This window comes from Panthera onca, chromosome C1, assembly GCF_046562875.1.
Source record: "Panthera onca isolate mPanOnc1 chromosome C1, mPanOnc1 haplotype 2, whole genome shotgun sequence".
NCBI lineage: Eukaryota > Metazoa > Chordata > Mammalia > Carnivora > Felidae > Panthera > Panthera onca.
The window spans coordinates 35,593,075-35,618,187 of record NC_138346.1 but is presented as its reverse complement, the minus strand read 5'-3'; the positions used below and the strand labels follow the sequence as shown (position 1 = coordinate 35,618,187).

General features: G+C 41.7%; 1 protein-coding gene across 9 annotated transcripts in view; it reads left to right on the top strand.

Annotated features, from left to right (window-relative positions):
- SPATS2L (spermatogenesis associated serine rich 2 like) overlaps positions 1-25,113 on the top strand; it is a 165,885-nt gene that overhangs the window by 124,001 nt on the left and 16,771 nt on the right. For 8 of the 9 annotated variants that reach the window (XM_060622872.2, XM_060622875.2, XM_060622871.2 and 5 more), the window contains 2 exons: positions 4,394-4,600; positions 5,958-6,093. In XM_060622872.2, coding sequence (XP_060478855.1) covers positions 4,394-4,600; positions 5,958-6,093 — 343 coding nt within the window. The remainder of the gene's footprint in view (positions 1-4,393; positions 4,601-5,957; positions 6,094-25,113) is intronic. The other variant, XM_060622876.2, reaches the window with a different exon arrangement.

Genomic DNA, 25,113 nt, shown 5'->3' with positions numbered 1-25,113 from the left:
TTGCATTCTAGCAGCCAACAATTGGGAAATGAAATTTTTAAAAATACTATACAATAACCTAAGATACATAAAATACCTATGAATAAATTTAACTAAAGTTGTTCAAGACACTAAAAACTGAAAAACAATGCTGAGACCAGTTAAAGAAAAGCTAAATAAATGGTATGATGTATCATGCTAAAAGATCAAAAGATGCAATATTGTTAAGATACTGATTATCTACAAATTGATTTGTAGATTCAACTCAGGCCCAATCAAAATCCCATCCGATTTCTTGTAGAAAGATACTGATTGTTTTTGTAGAAGTAAGCTGATTCTTTTTTTTTAAGTTTATTTATTTTGAGAGAGAGAGAGAGAGAGAGAGAGAGCTCAAGCAGGGGAGGGGCAGAGAGAGAAAGAGAGAGAGAATCCCAAGCAGGTTCCACACTGTCAGCATGGAGACCAATGCAGGACTTGAGCCCACAAACTATGAGTTCATGACCTGAAATCAAGAACCAGAAGCTTAACTGAGCCACCCACGTGCCCTGAAATAAGCTGATTCTTAAATCTACATTGAAAAGCAAAGGTCCTAAGATAGCCAAAACAATCTTGAAAAAGAAGAGCAAAGTTGGAGGGCATATATGACCTGATATTAAGACTCGTTATATAGCTACAGTAAACAGGAAATGTGGTGTTAGGGGTAAGGATAGACAACTACATCCATGGAATGGAATGTGGTCCAAAAATAGACTACACATATATAGTCAATTGATTTTCAGCGAAGGTACCAACATAATTCAGTGGGGAAAGGTGATCTCAGGTTTACTATGCTATGGTCTTAGGCTACATTTTCACATTTTACATATTAGTTGTTAAAGGCAGAGAGACTGTGTCTCATTTATCTCCTATGAATAAGCCAGTGCTAGCACGTAGTGGGCCCTCCATATATGTCTGTTGAGTTAGATTGAATCAGAAACCAGAATGATACTCAGGAAGATATACACCATGTGTGTTAGGATTTGATAAATATTTCTAACAAAGGGAAGGCTCAGGTGATAGTTAAATTCAAAAACATTAAAGCTTCTAAGAGCCATTCTTAAGATTAAACTAAAATAAATAAAAATTAAATTGTATATAATATTTATTGAAATCTGGGCAGATTGGGTGTTTCCAGAGATAATGTTTCTTTCTAAGATGTAACTACTTGGGTTCAAGTATTTGATGAATATTGGATAAAGTCACAACCAGGGACACATATCAAACTAGGCTCCCTCTAACTAGAAGGGTCCCAGGCATGGAAAGTACCAAAGTAATGCTGATTCATTCATTCATTTTTTCAGTACTCATCATGGTACCTACTATGCACCAAGTATGTACTGATGAACAAGACATATATCACTCTGTCACCACTTATCTCATGTAGAAATTTCAGAGGATATTTTAAGGTTTCACTAAAATCAATACTCTCTTAGCCTAGAATTAATAGTGATTGCAGATTTTAGACCAATAATCTCACGCTCCTTCTGATTTAGATTAATGCTCCTCAGTAGAAATATAATGTGAGCTACAGATGTAATTTTTAAATTTCTAGCAGCCACATTAAAAAAGTAAAAAGAAACTGGTAAATTAAATTGGGTAATATATTTTATGTAATTTAATATACACAAAATGTTATTATTTTGACATGGTCAATATTTTTTAAATTATCCAAGAAATATTTTTAATTCAGCACATCTCAATTTAGGCAAGCCACATTTCAAGTGTTCAGTAACCACATATAGCTAGTGACTACCTTGTTGGACAGGGATAGGAATCAACTCTTGGTAAGCTACAGGCTGGTGAAGTTTACAAGTAGATTCCAGAAAGATAAAGAACCGATGGTACTTCTGGCCATAATGTTAGAGGGAAATCACTGTATCCAGGAAAGAACCCCCATTATTCTGTTGCTAGAAATGTCAGGATTCGTGGTTAAGATGAACCTAATTCTGTTATAGCTGAGTAACTCACCACCAGCTTTTATGTGAAAGAGCCCCAGAGCTTTACTATATTTGGAGACAGATCTGTACAGCCAACGTGCAAATACATCCAAGTCATCTTTGAGAATTTCAGATCTTCCCAGTGTTCAGCGATTTCCACCAATAATGAGACAGCTTTTCAGGACCCTAAAAAAAAACCTGCTACTCAGATTTCTCAATGGGTATTTGTTGGATGAATGATAAAACGAAGCAGTAGCCCACATACCAGTTCTCTGAGACACAAACAAAATATTTTCAGCTCTAGGTCACTGAACTCATGCTCATTTGCATGCTTGCCTTCCATTTAAAATTCTAAAGCATCCAACAGAATAATTTTTTCCCTTCATTCTAAGGTCATTATTTCCATTAGGCTATAATACAAATCCCCTTATTTTCAAGAATAAGACTAATTTACTACACTATGCACAATAAGCTATATTTTAGATTCTCAATTTATACTATTTCACCACGGCTGAATCTTCTCTATGATTTAGAGAGGGAATGAGTTGGAGCCAGCCTGTCCTTAACCACAATTTTAACAAAACATTTACAGACTCATCAAAAAATTAGTTTTCCATCTTTTCCAGTAGAGTTTCTCCAGGTGGGTGGTGCCATCCACCTTCACCCCAACAGAATCGCCTGGCAAGTAGAATCATGGGCCCACTGCTGAATCAGAATCCCTGGATGCGTTGTCCAGGAATTTGCATTTGTAACAAGCACTGAGGGAGAACTCACACACACTAAATCTTGACAACCACTGCCCTATACTGAAGTTCTCCTTTAGTATACATAAAGATAAAATTGTATACTACCATTTAAATCTGTTTACTACCATTAAATACCATTTAAATCTGTTTACCATTTAAATCATTGCTGGAGGAAATGGTGTTTTCAGTATTTAACTTGTTCACTGCCTTTGCTGAACATTTCATTGTGTAATGTAATTTACCTTTAAAGAGTATTCATCATTCAGACCATAAAATGTATGCTGTGCTTTCTTGATATATAGATTATGAATGATGGATTCAAGTAAAGTCAAATTTACACTTGTCTTAAATGGGCTAATGTCTAATATCAAATTGACTAAGACCCAGATCATATTCTTTTGCACTTTCTGAGTACAGTCTCTATAATGTTTGTGACAAGTGTTAGGAAAAATGTTGTTTGTTCTTTGTTTTTGTTTTCCTATGAAATCATTTTAAGAGTACTTTAATTCAGTCACAGTTTTACAGATAGCTATTGAGCCAGACACAGTACTAGGCTTCAGAAATGAATCCGATTTCAGTATCTGACTTCAAGGGAGTCCTAGCCTCCTCAAGGCAAGGATGAAGGGCAGACACATAAGCCTTGTGCTAAAATACAAGGCAGTAAGTTTTTAAGAGGCAACATGAGAGCAGAGAGAAGTGAGGCAGGGTGAAAGGGGTTGGGATTCATAGAGATGACGTTGTGCGCTGTTTGAAAGTGAGCCACAGTCAGCCAGAAAAGTGAAGTCATTCCTACAGGCTCATGCAGGACATAGGGAAGCTCAGAACATTGGTCTCCTGGGTCTAAACCTGCACTCTTTCTACTACACTCAGCTTTCTCTAAGAACCTAGCCTTCAAAACATGCTGGCTTCCCTTTTTTTACACCCATAGCTTTCTCTGGTTGTGAGTAAGATGTTAAGGGTGATACATTTCCTTCTCAGGCCACTAAGGTGCCATTTAATTCACTCCAGCAATAACTAATAGAAACCTACCTTTAAAAGATGCTGAAAGCAATGTGCTGCTAATTTATTGCTACATCTATTAAAGCTCCAGAGAGAATTTGACTCCCTAGATTTTAAATATAGTTGAGATATTATGATGTTTCCCAATTTAATCCCTCCATAAATTAAGTGAAATGATTATAGTACCTGTTGTCACTTCATTCTTGCCCTATCTCCAATCACTCTTCTGCCTTCATTAATTCAGAATAAAATACTACAAGACATTATTGTAGCGCTTGGAGATAGGAGGGCTGCATTTTTATAGCCTCCATATGAAATCATACTTAAAGATGCCTATACCTTTACTGAATGGGGAAAAAAAATCTTCTCATCTCCTAATAAATAACCTTTGTTATGAGTGAAGAAACCAAGGCTCAGAGATGTTAAGTGGCTTGGCCCAGGGTCACCGTGCAAGAAATTACCAGAGCCAAAACACCCACCCCAGGTCTACCAACTCCCAAGTGCAAGGCTCTATTTTCTAGTACATCCTCAAATCTTCTAGAGATTCTATTAAAACAGTTTCCTCACTGCTTGCAATGAAGGACATTGTTGCCAACATGTAAACAAAATGAAAATCTTGGCACCCCCCCATCACTTTCTCATCAGTGTTTTTAGCTTATCACTTCACAGTCATTATTTGGTGTTTTCTTACAGAAGGCAACAGACCACTGCAACAGAAACTGTCCTTAGATGGGAACCCCAAACCTATACATGGAACACCAGAGGGGTCAGATGGCCTACAGTGGTCAGCTGAGCAGCCTTGTAACCCAAGCAAGCCTAAGGCAAAAACATCTCCTGTTAAGTCCAATACCCCTGCAGCTCATCTTGAAATAAAGCCAGATGAGTTGGCAAAGAAAAGAGGTAAAGTGATTTCTTTTGCACAAATGATTCAACCTATTTTACACACACAGAGAAGTGCCAGAATGATAGAACTTTCCAAAAGATGCTGCTTAGTGAAGAGAGATGCACATGAAATTGCCTTTCTTTCTGTGACCAACATAGATTGAAAAGTAGATGTGATTCCTCCCATATAAATCAAAGGTCTCGAGTGTTTAAGAGGAATTACATCCCCTTTCTCTGCCTCTCTGTGGTCATTCTTCTCTTTGTAGGCATGGATAAATTTGCACCACAAATACTTTCTACCCTAATGTCTTAGGAAGCAAATGTTAATGCAGGAGCTCTTTTAGTAACTTGAATGCTGAATGTTTCCCAGACACACATGTTCTTAACTTGCATTGAATGAAGATGAATCCAGAAGCTGATGATGTCTTCTTTAGATGATCTTCTTCATGTAAATTCAGTTCTGTGTTAGAACCTTCAGACAATGTAACACCGAAAGAGGGTTTTATATCTGACATGCTATATTTTTATTATTTTTTGAGCTTTGCTATACTTTATACATAACTGGTATTAAAAATGAAAGGGGATAAATCACTTCCTTTCTGATTCCCAGCAGATTAAATAATATCCTTCTCATTCAGCCTTAGTTGTATCTGATTTCCTTGGCTTTGGCTTGATATACTTCCTTACTTTTCTGGAGGGAGATTTCTTTCTTCTAAGAAACATGGCCTTGTTGGGATAAGTACAATCCGCCTATTCGCACTGTACTATCTGTACACCTTGGTGACGGTTTCAGGAAGTCAGGCAAGATTGGCGCCTGCAGAGCAGCTTTCAGTGCTGTTGCTCTAATTACAGGGCTGGCTCAGGACTGATGGGCCAGAGCCAGCGTACCTGGCACCAATGCTCCGTCCTCTCTCTAGCTCATTTGTACCTCTCCCAATCTCCATGTCATTTTCCTCATCCAAAAGCCCTGCTGGCTTCTAACCACACAGAGTGGTGAGAGCCAGCAGCACAAATGGTCTTTAGACATATCAGATTCTAAGAAACTGCAGTTCGTGATAGAACATGATGATCAGAACCTCTTTCCAAAGCACAGAGGAGACACGTATGCCCAGAATGGCCCACCCACAGAACCCACTGGTAAAATCACAGCAGTCTCAGGGGCCATACATATCCCCACTGTGGATTTTTAAAACTCTGGGTTATAAACATATAAACATCTTCTTGACAGAACTTTTTTTTTTCATTGAGAAACAAAAGATAAATCTCTTATTAGGGGGTGGGGTGAGTTAGCTGCTTTTGTCACTGTTGCTATTTAGCTCACAAGTAAAAAGATAAAGTGTTCAATTTAACATTTTTTTCATGACATTACTTGTAGGCCCAAACATTGAGAAATCGGTGAAGGATTTGCAACGCTGCACTGTGTCTCTAACTAGATATCGTGTCATGATCAAGGAAGAAGTGGATAGTTCAGTGAAGAAGATCAAAGCTGCCTTTGCTGAATTACACAACTGGTAAGTAATTCGACTTAGAAACTATAAACTTGTGGCACTTGAGCTGTTCCTACAGGTAAAAGCATCTGATGGAAAACATTGTTTATTTAATGCATAAACATCACAGAACAACTCCTCAGTGAATTTTTTTTAAGTCCTATAGGCAGAGGCATATATCTTGGGAATAAAAATGAAGGGAAAGTGTTTGAATAAAAAGAAACCTGATACACATAATTCATTGGAGTCTGAAGTTGGCCCCAAAGTATATGAATGATGTAGAACACAACCTCAACAAACGATATTTTTGACAAATCCCTGGGAGGCTAATATCATGAGTGATACTGAGAACAAATATTTTCCAGCTTTATCATTATAAAATAAGAAAGACTCCCTTAACAAAACTCAGAAACATCTTAGGCAAGCTGAGTGATAGAATCCCATTCTGAGGTATCTTGAAGGCTGGAATGAAGAAATGGTACTCTGGTGTGGCTTTGGTCCTGCCCTGCCCTGCTCTGCAACTGACGCTGAAAGAAGGCATCTCTTTGAGCCATGTATGTTTGCTCATGTCCACAGCTGCAATGAAATATCTCCTGGTAAAGGTTAAGTTATTATAAGTGGAAAAACTTCTTAGTGTATCAGTCAAGACTTTTTCAGTTTCAAGCGATGGAAACCCAAGTCACACTAGTTAATGACAAAGGAGAATTGTTTGGCTGATGTACATGAGAAATCCACAGATTCTTTTAGGCGAATTTGGTTCTAAGCCCAAATTATGTTATGAGAATTCAGTTTCTCTCTACCTTTCTCCCTTTCCCCTTCTCACCCTCCTTTCCTCTCTCAGTGTCTCCTACAGTCTCCTGGTTCTGCTTATCCTTGGCTTGATTCTTAGGTATGATCTCTCCATGTGGTAGCAAAGATGACCCCCAAGCAGCTGCAACCTTACATAATCCTTAGTTCCTGTGATCTGAGAGAGAGCTTTGTCTCTAGTGTTCCAACAGAAATCCAAGGGCTAATTTACACTGGGTAGGTTGGGTCAATCTTCTGTCCCTAAACTAGTCACTGTGGCAAGAGGGACAGGGTCTTCCCACTAGCTAGGCTGGGTCCTGTGCCTACCACAGAGTTAGTGGTGGGGTGAGCCCCACCTGAACCCCATGAACTGAGAGTTGAAAATCACTGGAGAGTTCCCCAGAGGAAAATCAGGGTGCTAAAAACAGAAAAACATGTCCGCAGTGCCCAGGCTCACATGTGTTCTCTGTATCTCATTGGCCTCCCATGATTCTAGAATTTGGTCACATCTTCTGCATGGTTTTCCTTTCCAAGTCCTTTCTTTGACATAGATGTGCTTTTTAGCAGATTATAGTTGTGTAAAACCAAGGATTATGCTTAACACAATCTAAAATTCTTGAATTTTAAACCATCTGCTATGTATAAGATCCCCATGTGCATAAGATACCAGAAACTTGAAAGAAAACCATCTCCTTCGGTTATCATTCAGTGAGGAATCACTTACCCTCCACCCAGTCACGTCATCTCGACCTTAGTGGAACTCTTCTCTGTTTGATCAGACAATAAACCAAGTAATTGTTCAAAGTAAACTCCAAGATTATGTTTGAAAGTACTTAGAGAACATAAAGATGCTATACAAATGAAAGGTGTTATTATGATGGTTGGTTTTTTAAATTTTACAGTTCTGTGACTTTTTTAAATCTATCCTTAAATTACCCTAATATACATAAGCGCACTCAACTTCCAGGCCTGTTTTCTAGAGCCAGAGTCAGCAAACTTTATCTATAAAGGGCCAGCTAGTAAGCTTTACAGTCTGCAAAGTCTCTGTGCAACTACTCAGCTCTACTGTTACGGCACGAAAGGCAGTGGGCCAGATTTGGCTTGTGGGGGTCGTAGTTTGCTAGTCTCTGGAGGCATTAGTTAACTATTCAGAGAAGACCACTCTGTCTTACTCTTTTGTGTGGCATTTTAGAGTAAACTCTTCCTCTGAGGCCTCTGTGTGATACCTTCCATCTGAGTGACTCACACTAATTGACAAAGTGTAGCAGTGACCTCAAATTACCTCTCTCCTCCAGCTGCTCTGAGTACTTTTTTTTATTTCCTTAGTAAAATGAATACCACATGGGTCACGAGACATCTCGAGATTTATAACAGACTCTTTGACTGTTTCACTCCTCGAGATCTGAAAGTGTGGGGCCAGGAAAGTCAGCACCCAGAGAAGTTGTGTATCTTTTCTCTGCTTGTAATTCACATTTTGTTTTAAACTGATGGGTAAAGATCACTCCTGAATGAGCTCTACCAAGCAGTACTGCTGCTTAAAAGTCACCTCTTAACAAATGGCACATTTCCTCCAAACTGAAGACGAACAAATATAGATTAACCATTTTTTTACATGCTGTTGCTACAAAATTAGTAAACAGCAGCACTTGTTTTGTTATCTAACCTTTAATAAAATGATCCCAAAATAATTACATATATATTACCTTAAAAATAAAACAAAAGTAATTCTTTTTAATAGGCCATTAACATACATTTCGACCAAATGGAAAAACTTTACCTCTGTTCCAAGTTAGCCTGCAGCCCAGCCAACATGGTGATTTACTTGAATAACTCCCTTTTGTTTTCTGAGGGGGAAAAAGGGATGAATTTTAGGGATTTTGGCACTCTTAAAAAAAAAAGCGGATCACAGAATTGAAGAAGGCAGCTTACATGTTTTAAAAAATGCAGCTTTCCTATTGGTGGTGAAATCATGGACCCCAGGCATTAGAGAGACTTGCGAATGCAGTGCTGTTCACATGTAAACCTCAGGATCACATTGTAAGGCACATCCAGATTTGGAAAATGTGGGACAAGTCTTGCAGAGAGTTCCAAAATGAATGCTGGTTCAGGGACAGATGTTAACTCACCTGGTACGCAGCGACATCGCACTTGTGGTCCTTCTGTCCTTACTCCGGGCCATCCGGTGCTCTCACCGAAGCATTCAGCAGGCATTGTGTGTAGTTTAGAAATAAAAAGAAACTCTCAGGTAAGAAATTCTGAACATTCGCTTTGCTGCCCAGCTTCAGGAGATGAATCCTGCCTGATCAGATTCCCCAAAGCCTGCCGGGATTCATGGGAATGGTGATTTTGGGGGGCTGGGAAAAAGTACCTGCTTGCACGTGCTCAGTACCCAGCGGGCACACATCAGAACGAGATGAACCAAATGCTTGTCCTTCCCAGTCTGGCTGTGAAGAATACTTTTTTCAGTGCAGTTATTGAAGAAAACCATTAAGTAGCTAAATTATAATATCAAAGTGGGCATTTGGCCAGGACACAGTTACATAGGGCTAAATGACCATTATGTGGATCATTCTCTTTTCCCAGAAAGAATCGGGGATTTGAGAGGGCAGCAAAGATGACACGGTGATCCCACACTGTCTTAACAGAAAATAAATTTTGCAACATGAGTGTCTATGAAAAGTCACATCAGGAACTAACATGAAACAGCTGGTTTCCTTTCTATATGATTGGCCCCCTACCACAACTGGAAAATATTCGTCCTTTGGAATCATAGCTGCCAGATTTAATTGGTTTGTGTGCAAACTAGTCTAGTTTCTCATCACAAATTTGTGTGTGTGCGTGTCCAAGTTGATGGTGAAGGCTTAAAATGAACAATAAACATTAACTTCAAAAAACATCAAGGCAGGAGAATAATACTTGATAGCTGTGCCATATGCCAGGGGAGAAAGTATTCCAGAATAGAGCTGTAAAAATTGCTAGGTGCTATTGTCAATTTAACATCTAATTAAAAGCACTCCTAAAAGGAAATGGAAGATGGTGATGAGCCAGAGGGTAGAACGTGTGCTGGGGATGGGGTAACAGGGCCATAGGGAATGGAGGCTGGAAGAGACAATATTTTTAGGCTGCTTTGCTTCCATACAGGAAAGGGAAATCAAAGCCTGATTCCTGTACAGTGTTCTTACACCTCATGTTTATTTTTTCCTGAAGTGGCGCCAAGTCGTACTTAAGCAGAATTTGGAGTAGGCCAGTTCCAGCCCTGGCCCCCCAGCCCTTGCCTTCCTCTTTCTTCGCCTGCTTTCTCTCCACTGTGAGTGTCCTCCCTCCCAGCAAAGACAGGTGGACCTCCTGCAGCTCCTCACAGGCCGGGGGTTCCTCCCCACACCACTGGCTACCAGATGAACTTGTAATGGGGTCCCCGTATCGCGTTCCTTTTTTCCATATTAACGGTTGAAACTCACTGTTGTGTCACTGATAAGCTCATCCTTTTGATGATCATGGGTCCTCCTTCCCACAGTGACATATTTTTATGCTCGCAAGTGTTAACCAGAGTCTCTTGAGACTCTTCTCCATCAGCCGAAAGAATAACCCTATAAAAGTGAGAATTTCAGGCTGAAGAAAAAGCCATTCTGAGATTAAGTGTGTCTGCTTCCGGCATCCCTCAAATTCCACTCCACAAAGGCGGCTTCTCATCTGCTGTGGAGGCTTCGCTGTTAGCCATGCAAGACCACACATAGACCAAAGGGTGGTCAGCTGGGCGGCCCCGCATGTGGACCAGATAGCATCACTGTGACATTTGAAACGTCATGTCCTTTTTCCAAGGGCTCCCGAAGGGGAAATTGCCAGTGGAGACTTTAAGAACAAGCAATGCAACAATGTGCCACATACCCCCAGTTTGCTGCTCCTTGGGTGCCCGAATAATGTAAAAATCTTGGCACATACCACCTTGGAACTGCTTCAGTTTGAGTCCAAATAAGACCAATTTTCTTCCCTTGAAGGTTTACACATAGCAGGATTCTTTCCTCCTGCTATTTCTCCAGCAGTCCTGGGCTGGTTCTCCCCACCATACCCCCGCCCACCACATTCCCCAAACTTTTAGCTGATTTTTGGTCAATACCTGGCTTCCCATTTAATGCTAAGAGCCTGGTTTCCCCAGGACGTTCTCTTTGTGAATAACCGAGCATTGACTGAAAGATCATGCTTGTAAATTAATATTTACTTCTCTCCATACCGAAGTATATGTGTGTACAGTATAATTAAAAGCTCTGAGAGCACTGTGGTCACCCTTCGCCTAGGTGCCACCACCAGAGATGTGGATGCCACTGGTCTGACGGGGACTCCGGAATAGGCTGTTGCTGTTTTTTTTAAAGAACTGCGGGTGATTCTTCTCTGCCTCTGTGGGTGAAAACCACTGGCTGAGAGTCATACAGAGGGAGTGGTACATCTGGGGCTAGTGCACTATTCTCAGCTGGATGCGTTTGCCCCCCAGGAGACCGTTGGCACGTCTGGAAATCATTTTGGCTGTCACAACTGCAGGAAGGGAGTGCTACTGGCATCTGGATACCCCTAAATATCCTACGATGCACAGAACAGCCCTCCCCTCCCAGCACCCATAACAAAGAATTATCTGTCCCAAGACATCAATAACACTGGGAAAGCCCAGGCAAGAAGAGAGTGAGAGGAAGAGTCCATCAGTCCTTCTACAGGCCCTGCTGTGGCTCCTTGAAGGAGGGACCGGGGTTCCTCCCCTTTGCTGCACTTCTGAGTATCTATCTGCCCCTCTCCCAGTTGCCCTCCTAACCCACTGCTGGAAACCTGAGAGAGGAAATTTCCTTTCCAGTCATTTCCATACCCAAAAAAACATAACCATAGTGTCCTCTTCTTTTCAAGGAAACTTTAAATGTAAGCTTTCTAACTATACATTTTACAGGTTAAATTACATTTTTGTTTCCTTAAGACCATAAAAAACAATTATGTTGAAGTGTAGAAAATTGAGGGCTTTGCTTTTTGTCTATTTTGCATTAGAGAATTCAACTCAGTCCTTAGGAGAGAATGGAAAAATTAAGAACCAAAGGTTGCAGCTAACAACAGGCAGTCCCTTTCATTAGCCATTCTGTCTCTACCTGAGTCTTTTTCTCATTTTGCAATAAAACCAATACCGCAGGGTGGGGGGTGGGGGAGCCGAGGATTAGGATGAAGATCTGAGGTACGTGAAGATAAATACAGTAGGGAATTGTTTCATTAAGTGTCTGTTTAAAGGATTATTATTTTTCTCTGGCTTCAGCCAGCCAGCAGTATTACTTGGTGCTCCTGGGCATACGTGGCCTGTGTCCAGCTACTGTAATGCCAGTGACATCCTCAAGTGTGCCAGCCCTTGAGCTATTTAAGCTGAATGAAAACAGGTCTCTTTGTGCCTTATGGTGCAGTTGTGGTTGAGCAAACACTTGGTGACTGTTTAATTAGGAGAATCATGGAAGTTGCGGCCGGCGCTACGTCTACCTCGATGGGTGAGGGGAGGAAAAATATGTATTAGGTGAGGCAGGTTCTAGAATCAGAACTGTACCACAGAACAGATGCTGTGACAACAAGCAGACTTGGTTTTTGAGTTCAGTCACATGGAAGATATTGACGTAAGCGTGGATACGGGGTAGAGACTCCATTTTAAAACCATGGCTGAAGTGGTACGCATTCCTCTTGCACCGCAGAGCTCAAGAGTTCTGGAAGAGCGTGTTGTCTTTTTCTCCAGGCCATTCAACAGGGGATGTTTGTAATAGGATTCCCTGTAGGAGAGCTGACGTTGGGAACCTTTTCAGCCATTGTGATGTAATGATTTACAGATTTTGCTTCCCTGTTAAAATACCAGCAATGTGTTAAACGATTGCTAGATTTTGCCAACTCCTTAGACGTGTAATGAAGACAAAGTCAGGAGTCTGCGTTGTATTTTTTATGGTTTTTTAAAGAAATTTAATAAAAAAAAGTCTCTATGTCCTTTCTGCTTTGGAAATAAATATAATCTTCCCATTGATCAAAACCCGTACCAACAAAGATTTTCTGACTAATCTCTTTCCTTCTCATCAGATGATTTTTCTAAGTGCCCACCTGCTTGTGACTTGTACAAAGAACTATACAACGGAAATTAAACAAGCCTGTTCCTCCTCCCCACACCCAATATTCGAGGTTATGCCAGCATATTAAAAGAACTCACAGTATGGAGATAAACATACACCTGCAAAGGATATCAAGAGGCAATGATGGAAGAGGCTAATAAATATATTTATGCCTCAGGAGAGCCATATGTATGGTTTTTGTTGCTGTCCTAGCTGACAAATTGCCCAGAATGACTCCTTTTCCTTACTCTGCACCAGTCCAATAAACAGAAATAAGCTCCGGCATCCATTCTGAAATTGTGAAAAGGGTAAATACCATAAACCACGGAGAAACTCAAGGTTCTTGTGACTTTGTGACTAAGGCAAGTCCCTGTGGTACAATGTATTTCAGATCTTGCCTCGTTTGTGAATATGTGTCATTCTAAATAGGTGTAGCTCACTTTGGAGGTGAAAGCTTCTTTTTTCCTATTTTCTCTCCTCCCCGAGGTTTTCCTCTGCATTAGATGTTTCCCCAGGGCCACTGCAAGGACTGAGTGAATCAGTCGACATGAAGGAAGAGCAGGTTGATAAATTAAAAAAAAGTACCGGACTGGCCTTTTCAGTTGGGGATGGTCCCCAGGAAACCAGCATAAATAGCACCCTGTATTGATAGCCTTTCTGAGCTGCGTGTGTGATTACCTCCATTCGTTATGTTCGTCACACACTCGGCAGTGGAGGTCAGCTTCCCTTTCACCGCAGCCTTCTCTGTGAAATAACAGACCCACAATAAGAGCTGGAGGACAAGACGTTGATTGCGATTTCAGTTGAAATCTGAAAAGATTTCTGAATCTTTTCAGCAAAGGAAGGCTACGAATCATACCCACCTGGAAACATGCTCCCGAATACGGGGTTAGTTTTCACCACAGAATAGAAATTGAAAAAGGAATTAAGCAAATTGTTCTCCCTGTACAATCCCATATGGGAAGTATGTGTTGTGTGTGTGTGTGTGTGTGTGTGTGTGTGTGTGTGTGTGTGTGTTTCACTCTATAGTATCATCTATTTTCACTAGGAAAATAAGACAAATTTGTTCATATATATATTAGTATAAATATAAAATACAGTATAGTTTTCAAAGTGGGATATCCTAGATCACAACTTCAGAATGGATCTTAGAACTTATTTCTGTTTATTACACGGATATAGAGTAAGACTGTAATCTCTGAGGGTGAGACTAAGGAATCATTCTGGGCAATTTGTCACCTAGGACAGCAAGAAATCACAGAACAGGCTGTGCCTGAAGTCATGTAACAGAATTGCTTATATGTCAGTTACATTGTTCTTTCAGTGACTGTAAACTTTTGGTTCTTAGTAAGCCATATTATAACAAAAGTCACATTTTCCAAGGCTTATTAACCACGTAATTAGGAGGCATGGAGTATAGAGTTAAAATAGCGTTTTAATCTCATCTCCACATATTCTAACCCTGAAGATGGTTGAGTTTCTTAACTTCTACTCAGCTACAAAATGGGGTACTACTGTCACTATCTAGAGGTTTTATGAAGATTCGTGTACAAGATTCATGTACAATGTATGCATTTCTCAGATTATTCTGGTAAATCTGTAGCCTGACCCGTATAGGTTGGTTCTCTTCCCTTCCAGATAAGCATTTAGTAAATTTATTTCTCTCTGTACCAAGACAATGGGAAGAAGTTGTCCTTCTCCACTTTTCTGTTTAGCATGCAGTGGATCCCAGCTATGAGATATGGATATCTCAACACAAGTTTTTACTGTTCATTGCTTGATGAAGACAGAAGTAAGGCAAAAGCCTTTTGACCCCTGATTCTGAATGGCCACCAGATCAACCCTCGTTCCCCCTTTCACACCTTGCCCTGCCTTCTCTCTGCTTTCTCTTCCCCTTTCTTCATTCACCCATCCAGTAGGGAGATGAATGTGTCGCAAGCTGGTGTTTCTCAAACTGGAATGCACAGGGGGCACCTGGGCCCCATTCCTAGCGGCTCTGCTTCTGTGGGTGCAGGTGGAGCCCAGGCATCTGCATCTAATGAGTGCAATGGGTGCCAGTGTACCTGGTCTCAGGTACACACTTGAAGAAACACTGCTGGTAATACTGAGGGATAGAAGATGATGTCTTTACAAAAAAGGTCCAAAGTCTAATGAGAGTGTACAGAAGCAAGCTGTGTGATGCAGTGTGGCGAAAACTGTTGGGAAGCACGCATGGGGTAGGGTTTCTGGCTGGCAGGGAAAGGGTCCACCACAGAGGTAATGCTGGAGCTGGCACTTGAAGTAAGGCTAGGAATTTGCCAGACTGAGAAGGGAGAGAGGCTTCCATGCAGAAGAAACAACACAAGGAACCACAAGCATGAGAGACCCCGGTGCACTCTCTGGGAGGAGCACATTCCCTGGGTCTCATTCCATTAATAAACGAACTATGAGCATATCCCTCTCGAACCAGAAAACTTATTTGTAAGTCACATATGTATGCCACTGTTTAATCTGTATACTAGAAATGAGGAAAGTCTACTTTCTAAAATGAAGAGTAAAGTATATGAAGTTTAACATTTCATTTGTTACCCCCACTTGGGAAGCCAGAGAACCAGGGCAGGTGCTGGCATGTGAGGCTGGAGGTGCTGGGCGGTGAAGAACATCAGGTGCCCAGGTCCCCTTCTCACGCAAGAGCCCATAGGGAGGCCAGGAGCCATCTCCGCCAGGCTGGGGCCTTGGGCTGGATGTGGGCCAGCATTGCTGTGACTCCTTGTGCCACATCAGTCTCTTCCAGTTTCTGTTCCTCTTAGTTGTGTTCAACAACACTGATGGCTTCTGCATAGATGCCTCCCCTCCCAACCCCCCAGATTGGAAAGAAATGCAACAGTGTTCTGAGTGGTTGACTCTATTTTGGGTATGAAACGAAGAGATATTTTGCCTCATTTTGTTTTATTTTGAAATGTGTTTTATTTTATCCTGCTTTCTATATTTTCCAGCTTTTTAAATGAGCATGTAAAATGAAATTAAAATGTGAAGAATGTTAACTCTGTTCCTTAAATGGCACCCTTGTGCTATAAGACAGTTAACATCCACAGATAAAAGTTTGCTTTTTGTTCCAGAGTTAGTATAATTTTTTTTAATAAGGGGGTGGGATTAAATGATAATTTTTACAGCTATAGAAACTGAAATACAGTTAAGTTACTTTCCCTGAATAGTGATCCCCAGGGAAAGAAACAAAACTAAGAAATAATTAGCAAAGGTGAGCCTGGTAGCGTGCCTGGATGGCTCAGTCAGTTAAGCATCCGACTTCAGCTCAGGTCATGATCTCACGGTTCGTGAGTTCAAGCCACACAGTGGGCTCTGTGCTGACAGGTCAGAGCCTGGGGTCTGCTTCAGATTCTGTGTCTCCCTCTCTCTGTGCCCCTCCCCACCTGCACTCTATGTCTCTCTCAAAAATAAATAAACATTAAAAAATTATATTAAAGGGGTGCCTGGGTGGCTCAGTCAGTTAAGCATCCGACTTCGGCTCAGGTTGTGATCTCACGGTTTGTGAGTTTGAGCCCCGCATCAGGTTCTGTGCTGACAGCTCAGAGCCTGGAGCCTGCTTCGGATTCTGTGTCTCCTTCTTTCTCTGCCCCTCTCCCACTTGTGCTCTGTCTCTCTCTGTGTCTCAAAAATAAACAAATGTAAAAATAAAAAGGGGGCGCCTGGGTGGCTCAGTCAGTTAAGTGTCCAGCTGCAGCTTAGGTCATGATGTCACGGTTTGTAAGTTCAAGCCCCACGTCAGGCTCTGTGCTGACAGCTCTGTCTCCCTCTCTCTTCCCCTCCACCACTCACCTCTGTCTCTCTCTCTCTCTCTCTCTCTCATAAATAAACATTAAAAAATTTTAAGAAATAATTAGTAAAGATAAATTATATTATTAAATGAAATCATATGTAAAATTCTAAATGGAGGTATATAAGGAGTGTAGATTTTTCAGCTGAACATGGGGTATTGCAGAATTTGTACAGTTTATAGGATTTTGCAACTCTGATATCATTTTTAAAATTCCGAGAAGAAAAAGAATCCCTGTGTTTTTTTTTTTCAATTAGCTATTTGCTTTTTGAGGAACCCTGGATTTTATAAGTATTAGAAGTCATTCCTTATGCTAAAATCTGCACGTGTCTCATTCCACAGGTGCACCTCACACAGTGTGATGAAATATTCATTGACTGTGATTTAAATCATTGTAGGATCCCAATATAAAATACAAAACTAAGAGATATTAACATTAACAGATAATATTACCTCTGATAAAAGAAACAGAACTAAAACGAGTTCAGCCTGATTGGCAAACTGAGTGCAGTTACTGCATTCATTGACAGCCAGAGGGATTTTAACTGCTTTATATTTTAAGTGTGATTCATGCTCAGAGGCACCATGCGCTGCTTTATTTCCCTGATAGTCCCAATGACTAAGCAGCTTTCCAGAGGGCTGTCTCAGCTTACTCTACATGCTGTAGACATGTATGTTGGGTTTTGTTATGTTTGCCAAATAAAAGGGTGGGATTCGGGAAGTCTTTAGAAAGATCAGTTTGTCACCATGGCTGCATTCAGAAAAGAAGAATCCCAGTCTTCAAAAAGAATGCCACTTGTTGTAAAATCTAAACGTAAAAAGGTACCGAGTAGAATGTGACAGACCCCAGGGTCCCTGTACAACTAAAGAATGCAACATAACCAGCTACTTAGTACTGAGCCTGGAGTGTAAGCGGCCACAGTGGGTGAGGAGTAGGGTGGGGGAGACATTTCTGGGGTAGACTTTAGAGGACGTGATCACGTGGGAAGAGAAGGAAAAGGAGTCACAGAAACTGGGTGAGTGACGATACCAGTGACCAGCTTCCAGGGCACAGGAGAGGGGACAAGATGAGGATATAGGGCAGGAAACATAATTTTCCCTCTACCCTTTTTGTTCTCGGCCAAGACCCCTGTAATAAAAGATTAATAAGAGAAAAACAAACAAGTTTGTTAACATGTGCACCTCATGTATACAGAGGAGATACCCAGGAGGAAGCAAGGAGCTCCCACGGTGGCTTAGAATTCAGAACTAAATACCATGTTAACAGGGAAAGGGGAGAGGGGGATATAGGCCTTTCAGGGGAGAGTAAGTGATTCTTAGAAAAGATGAGTGGGCCCTTAGAAGAATAGACGGAAGGTATGATCATTTGTGACAAAGTGTGTCTGAGTGTGGTGTTGACTTCTAGGCTCCTCTCCTGAGACAGGAGTCAGCAATCTTACCTGGTTGGCAAAACTCCCCAGGAGGGGATTTATGACAACTGAGTTCCTTTGGAGGCTCCGCCTTCAAGCAGATGAGGGGAGTTCAGAGACAACATCTCCCTGCCCCGGCTGTTTTTCAAGTGCCTGCAGCTCACAATCATCAGTACATCAGAGTGCCATATTTGGGGGTGGGGGGGCATACTCTGCTACCCTTCAGGAAGCAGAACAGAGGAGGAACAGGGAATTGGCAGCATACAAGGTCACGGGTGCTGTTTGCAGGCACCTGTTGTAAGTGGTAGAGGTGCCAGTCCTCTGACCCTAGGAAGCCACACATAGTCTCACGCATTTGTGGCTACCAAGCCAGGACAGAAGCTCTGTTGACAACAGCAATAGTTGAGAAATGGGTGAGCTGAAACCCTGGGTCCAAGAATTCCTGCTAGTACTTGTGGAGTTGGACTGGAAATGGTACCCATGGTAACAGTGTAGTGCACCTTAAATGTTTAATAAAGGTGGCACCTGGTGGGCACAGTCCTCTGACCCAGGAGAGGGGAAGGACAGGCAGCCTCTTCCATCAGCGCTAGCTCCGCAGCTGAAGGCCCACGTGGCAGCCACCAGGCACTACGAGGCAGCCGGGAGCTCAGCTGGCATTCCTCTGGGCATTCACAGTTCCTACTCCTGATGCAGTAGGAAGGGGCACAGCCCACAGTGGGGGCGGGGGGTGATTTTACATTACTCTTTCTCTTCAGTGAAAGAGAGAAATTCTTTATATACAAAGTCTGGCTTTCTGACTTTATCACTCATTTGCCCACTTTATGCTCTTTGGTACAAGCCAGAAAGGCTGAAACATCACCTTCTTTCCCCCCAGCAGTTCCCACATTCCCGTTCTCTGTACTGGGTGCGGGGGGTGGGGGGGGGGGGGAGACAGGAGGCTCTTCTGCAGGATTCTCATCCTGCCCCTCCGCTCCGCCCGCTTTGTTCTGCTTGGCAGCTGAGGAGGTAAGCACTTCATCCACAAGAAGGTCCTGAAGCCAGATGGTCAGGGATCAGATGGTCTGGGCAGTTTCTCTCACCACAGCCTCCCTGAGGCAAACTCATGGCGATGAGCTGTGGTCTAGTTTTAACTCTTTAACATGGAGTCTGGCTGCTGTTGCAGATTGGTGTCTTGAAATTCCCTTTGAGATCCTGCTTTCGTTCCCCCGTACCCACCAGCAGGTTCTGCTCTCCAGCTTATCAGCCACTGACAGTCCTGTGGCTGCCTCCCCATCACAGCATCTTTATTGACGAAGAGCACTGGACTCAACGTGGTGCACCCAGCTTCCAAAGGAAGCCGTTTCGTCACTCGGTGTCTTAGCCTCTGGATTTAGAGAAGAGCCTTTCACAGAGCAGAAAATAATAAATCTCTTCTTGCTGAAGTGCCTCTCTGATTCTTTTTATTATTGTTATTATAAGTCCTCTACAGAAAAGAATCAAGACAGTGGAGAAACATTTTTATAAAATGACACTTTATCTCTGTGATTAACTATATAATAAACCATAAAGGCTTTGCCATGGTAATCTCCTCCTTACACCTTATTGCTTTAATAATAAAAGCTTTTTTATGGCAACAGAATAAAATTTTACTATCCAGACAGTTTAGATAAAATGAGAAGATGTGTTTTTGGAAGGATAAAGGGCACATCTGAAACATGTGAGGTCAGCATAGGTTTTATGTGAGCGCAGTTTATGTAAAACATGTTCAATGTGTCTTAAGTCTGGTGCCCTCCAGAGGACTTTATCCAACCGTTTAAAGCACTTTTAGTGGTCAGTGAAAGGCTGAAGAGTTCTGTATTTCTGTCAAGTACAGAGGATTACAGTTCCAAAGCAAAAATGTTCAAAACCAGATGATTAGTGGGGGAAAGCACAAATTTCAATAATTTATTAACACCCTAATTTGCATACAGAATCATCAACTACCTGTTTTGATTCTGAGCCAAACCCTGTGTGGTTTGGTGATTATCATTGCACTTTTATTCATAAGCTTATGTCTCAAATGATTAGATTCCATCAGTGACAAAATTATATAATTTTTTGCTTAAACATGATTTATATGCAAGCACTACCGTATACCAATTAAAAAGTTTCATTATTGCTATCCCACGGGAAAAAAATGAATATGTTGTCTTCCTTCCCATTTATCACTATTGAGCAGTTTCTCTTTTTTTTATGTTTCAAGTTTTTATTTAAATTCTATTTAGTTAACATATACTGTAATACGACTTTCAGGAGTAGAATTTAGTGATTCATCGCTTACATACAATACCCAGTGCTCAGCACAACAAATGCCCTTCTTAATGCCCATCCCCCCACCCACCTTTCCTCCAGTAACTCTCGGTTTGTTCTCTATAGTTAAAAGTCTCTTATGGTTTGCTTCCCTCTTTTTTTTTCTTTCCCCCGTGTTCATCTGTTTTGTTTCTTAAATTCCACATATGAGTGAAAGCATATGGTATTTAGCTTTCTCTTATTTTGCTTAGCATAATCCTCTGTCTCCCTCCACATCACTGCAAATGGTAAGATTCTTTTAATGGCTGAGTAATATGCCAGTGTGTGTGTGTGTGTGTGTGTGTGTGTGTGTGTGTGTGCGCGCGCACGCATGCACCACATCCTCTTAATCCATTCATCAGTCGATGGACATCTGGGCTATTTCCATAATTTGGTTATTATTACTATTGAGTAGTTTCTTGTCAAGGAACCCACAGTTGTCTAAGACCATAAAGTAGAAGTTTTTTAAACCCAGAGCTTCCCTGAAAAAGTGATAATTTTAGTGGAGACCTGAAGGAAGACTCACAGTTAATGAGGTGAAGAAAGGCAGGGTTGGGGAGGAGGGTTGTCTTCCAAAAGAGGGAAGGGCATGTGCCAAGGCCCTGTGGTGAGAAGAGAACAGAGCTCATACGTTTTGGGATTTCATGAAGCTTAATCAAGGTCATTCCAGTAAAGTGTTAGTGCTCTACTTGTTGTGCCTGCCACACAGTAAGCACTAAGGATGTGTCAGTTATGATCAGCTCTCCTTTTAAGGCAACTCAGGGCTGACATCTTGTCTGCACAGGTATACCTAAAAAGCAAGCATGTGCCCTTTCTGTTCCTCAGTAGGAATGTGGTCTGTGACACTGCCTTTGATTTCTCTGTGACTCTTCAACTCTCTGATGTCATTTCTCTCAAGACCCTCCCTCCTGCCCTCCATATCTGGTACTCCAGATTACCTGCATATCTGGTACTACCCTGTGTCCTTACCTGCCTGCAGTGTTTCTCATCAAGTGCACCTAGTGTATGTATCTGTCCTAGGACCTCTAAGAAGATCTAGTAGGACTCATGCAGGGCACTGATGAAAGTGCTCATGAAGCTGGATGTGACCTCAGGTCCTGAGGGCATTTGGAATTTTTTAGACACAGTCTTTCATACCCTTCCTTCGATCTGGTTCTCAGCTTGATGTAATGCTGGCTCCTCACTGTCTGACAGCCTGCTAGGGAACAGACTGGCCTTTACTATGAAATCCTCTTCACCCTCTGTATCTACTTCCCTTCCGCAATCCTGCTGCCTTGGAAGTGAAAGCCAAAGAAACCCTCAGGTGTATCTTACTGAGATTCTTGAGGGAGGTTTGGAGGGAGCTGCTTCAGTCTGGCACCTAATCCTGGTTTGCATTCAGTTCATGGGTTCTGAGCAGGGTCCTGACTCAGCAGAGATTCCTGGCTTGCCTTTCTGCACATGAGGTTTGAAAGCAGTCATACGTAGCAATGCTTGAATTACTAAGACGCTTGAGGACAATCTTTTGTTGAAATACCCAGAGGAATGGAAGCATGGTTTGATGCCAACCTCACAGCTTTATCACACCCTCAAGTGGGCATTAAGCAGATTAACAATTTATTGTGAAAACCTTCATTCCTCCTGTTGGGCCCCAGAAGGCCCAAACTAACCACTGTATGAATATCCAGCTTTGTTATGCGTTAGACCTGGGGATATGTGTTATACCCAAAATGTCCATCTCGTAAACCCTCTGGGCACATAATTCTGTTAACAAATTTAATCAACAAGAATTTACCATGATCTTGTAGCTAGTAAAGAAATTAGCAAAGGCCCGTTCCTCCACCATTCTCTCCTCCCAACACGCACACACAGGCTGCAGGGTTCCCGGGGTCTCAGCCTTGTTCCGGGACTGAATGCGTGGGAGGACCGTGGGACCCTGCCCGGGCACTCCCTGCGCTGTGCTCCTCCCCCACCTATGGGAAGGCTAAGGACACCCACTCTTGTATTGGGTGCATGTATGTCCTTTAGTTATGTGTACCTTGTGTGCCCTCAAATCCCACAGACTCTAATTAGGACATTGGTTTCGGGTGGAGGAATTTCTTCTTGCCGTCATTTTCTTCCCTGACCGTCTGCTTTTTGCTTTTCCCCAGTAAATTTGGCAGGTCCTCTCCCCTTCGTCTCAGCTTTCCCCAAAAGACTGTAGGCTCCACAGGGATGGCAGGGGGCTTCATCCACAGCAGCATTCCCTGCCTCAACACCCTCGCTGGCACATGGCAGGCACTCAGCAAATACTTGTGCAGTGTGTGTGGTTTCTAGTGCTCTTTGTGGCACATTCCTGCACTGCCGTCCCAAACCTGTGCAATCCTGCTGCACTCCATTGCTTAAGAGAATGGAGCACAAGCTACCTGCAGGGCTCACATGACCTGTAGCCCATCCTTCAGCTGGAGTGTCCCTGCTCCTAAGTTCCTAAGAAGTGGTCCTGGACTCCTATTCGTGTCCAGTGGAAGTCAAAAGCCCTCTGTAAGATTTGTGCCAGTTCCGGGGTTGAGGGTGGGCTCCACATTCTCACCCTCAGTCTGCCTTCCCATCTGTTCAGCCTCAAATTGACCCAAACGTGGAACCCAGCCACCTCCTCAGCTGACCATGTGTGTGTTCACTTGCGCACATTCAGACCGGCTGCACCAAGCACAGTGAAGATCGGGCGGTCCCCAGCGAGGCTCATATCACAGTCCTCACAGTGCACACCTTAGACTTCTGGCTCCCGGCAGTTCTTTTGCCCATCCCACTACTGGTGATTTCTCCCAGGGCCTTCACTCTGTACAATTCCCAGCCTTCTTGATGACTCTTCTACCTCTCTCTTCTGCCTCTCTTTCTGTAGGGGATAGAAATTCAAAACATTTTCTTAGGCAGAGTAGCTTAATCATATTGTAATTGGGGCTCCTGAGTCCAGATTTCTAGGTTCTCCTCTTATCTCCCTAATAGCTCATCCATTAGCCTTCTTTTCCCTAAACTAATACAGAACAGCCCTCTCTGAGAGGGTTGTTAAAAACAAAAACAACAAATTGCTTGGCCTGTATTGGCTACATGTGAACTTGACAGAGAAGCTAAATATACCTTATAATCACAGGAGCATAAGCCTGTTGGCCTAACTCAGCATTTCATATGATTAATAAACATATGCTGGTTTATGAATAGATGGCCTTTGGAAAGAAATTCAAGAAGCTAGTGATGGTAATGGTGGAGACCTCCAAGGAAGGGAACTGAATAAGCTGGGACAGAGACAGGATAAAGACTTCCTTCTTTTGTATTCCCTGTATTTAAAGCACATTGACATCATACCTATTTAATGTCAATTAATAAGGTACAAGTATCCTGATGTGCTGGCTACACCAAAGTGATCATCTCCAGTGACCTTAAGCCATATGCTTCATGGGGATAGTTGATATCCATACTTGATGGATTAGGCTTAGAGCCCAGCTCTGGAGAATGTGCCATTCACTCTACACGTCAGTTCTTTCCATGAGGATTTCCTGGTTGGAAAGAGCTGAGCTTCTCGGCATACTGTCCTTGCTCTCCAGGTGTTCAGGTTACATCATCTGGATGAAGAGCCCCAGAACTCCTATAGATATATCCCTTCTTACCTTGACAGAGATTACAAAATATTACTCTTAAGAGGAAATAAATTTTCAAATCACTTTAAATTTTAAAAGTACACCCGATGGGGAAAAAAGTACATCTGTTGAAACAGATAATTATGGAGATAACTGCAGTGTATTAAAGCATGTTAATTATGAGTTCATAATCAAACTATACAAACAAGCAAAAAAAAAAAAACCTCCTTGGTTACTTTGGGGGGATGCTAAGGAACCAACTATCATTTTGAAAACTGATACACCAGCATTTACCCTGCCTTACCTACTTAAACGGCATGATAACCCAAATAGCTGATAAGAGAAAGTTTCTCTTTGTGAAAGTCTTCTAGTAAATAAATGAAGGAATGATAGAATTTGAATATCCCCTTTTTAAAACCCTATTGATCTAGGCAACGATCATCAATGGCTAATATAAAAATAGAGATGTCCTTTGTATTTCCTATCAACTTGTGAGATGGAGGAATCCAAATACATTCAGGTTTGGTTTTTTTTTTTCAAGAGGAGTATTTATAACTGTGTTGTGTCATTATGTGTCTGCCGGTAGAAGCAGATAACATAAGGTATTCTTTAGAAGAAAAAACAAATCTGAATCTAATCAAATTTCTGTATCTCATCACAAATTCATAGGAAAATTAAAAGAATGGGTTAAATACCCATGGAGATGTAGTCAGCAAAATTCAGACTGTGGATAGTGTAGCAGGACAAACAACCTGGTATATTCAACAAATGAGTTGCAAAGAAGAAAAAAAAGAGATGGGAGGGAATTTATAGATTAAAACAGATTTAATAGACAATCAGCCGATTGCAATGCTTGGAACTTGTTTAGATCCTGGTCAAACTGATAAAAAATCTGTATAGGACAATTAGGGAGATTTGAACACTGAGTATATCTGATAATGTTAAATTATTGTTAATATTTTTAGATATTATGGTAATACTATGGTTATAGTCCCAAAAAGTCCTTATCTTTTTGAGATATGTATTGAAATATT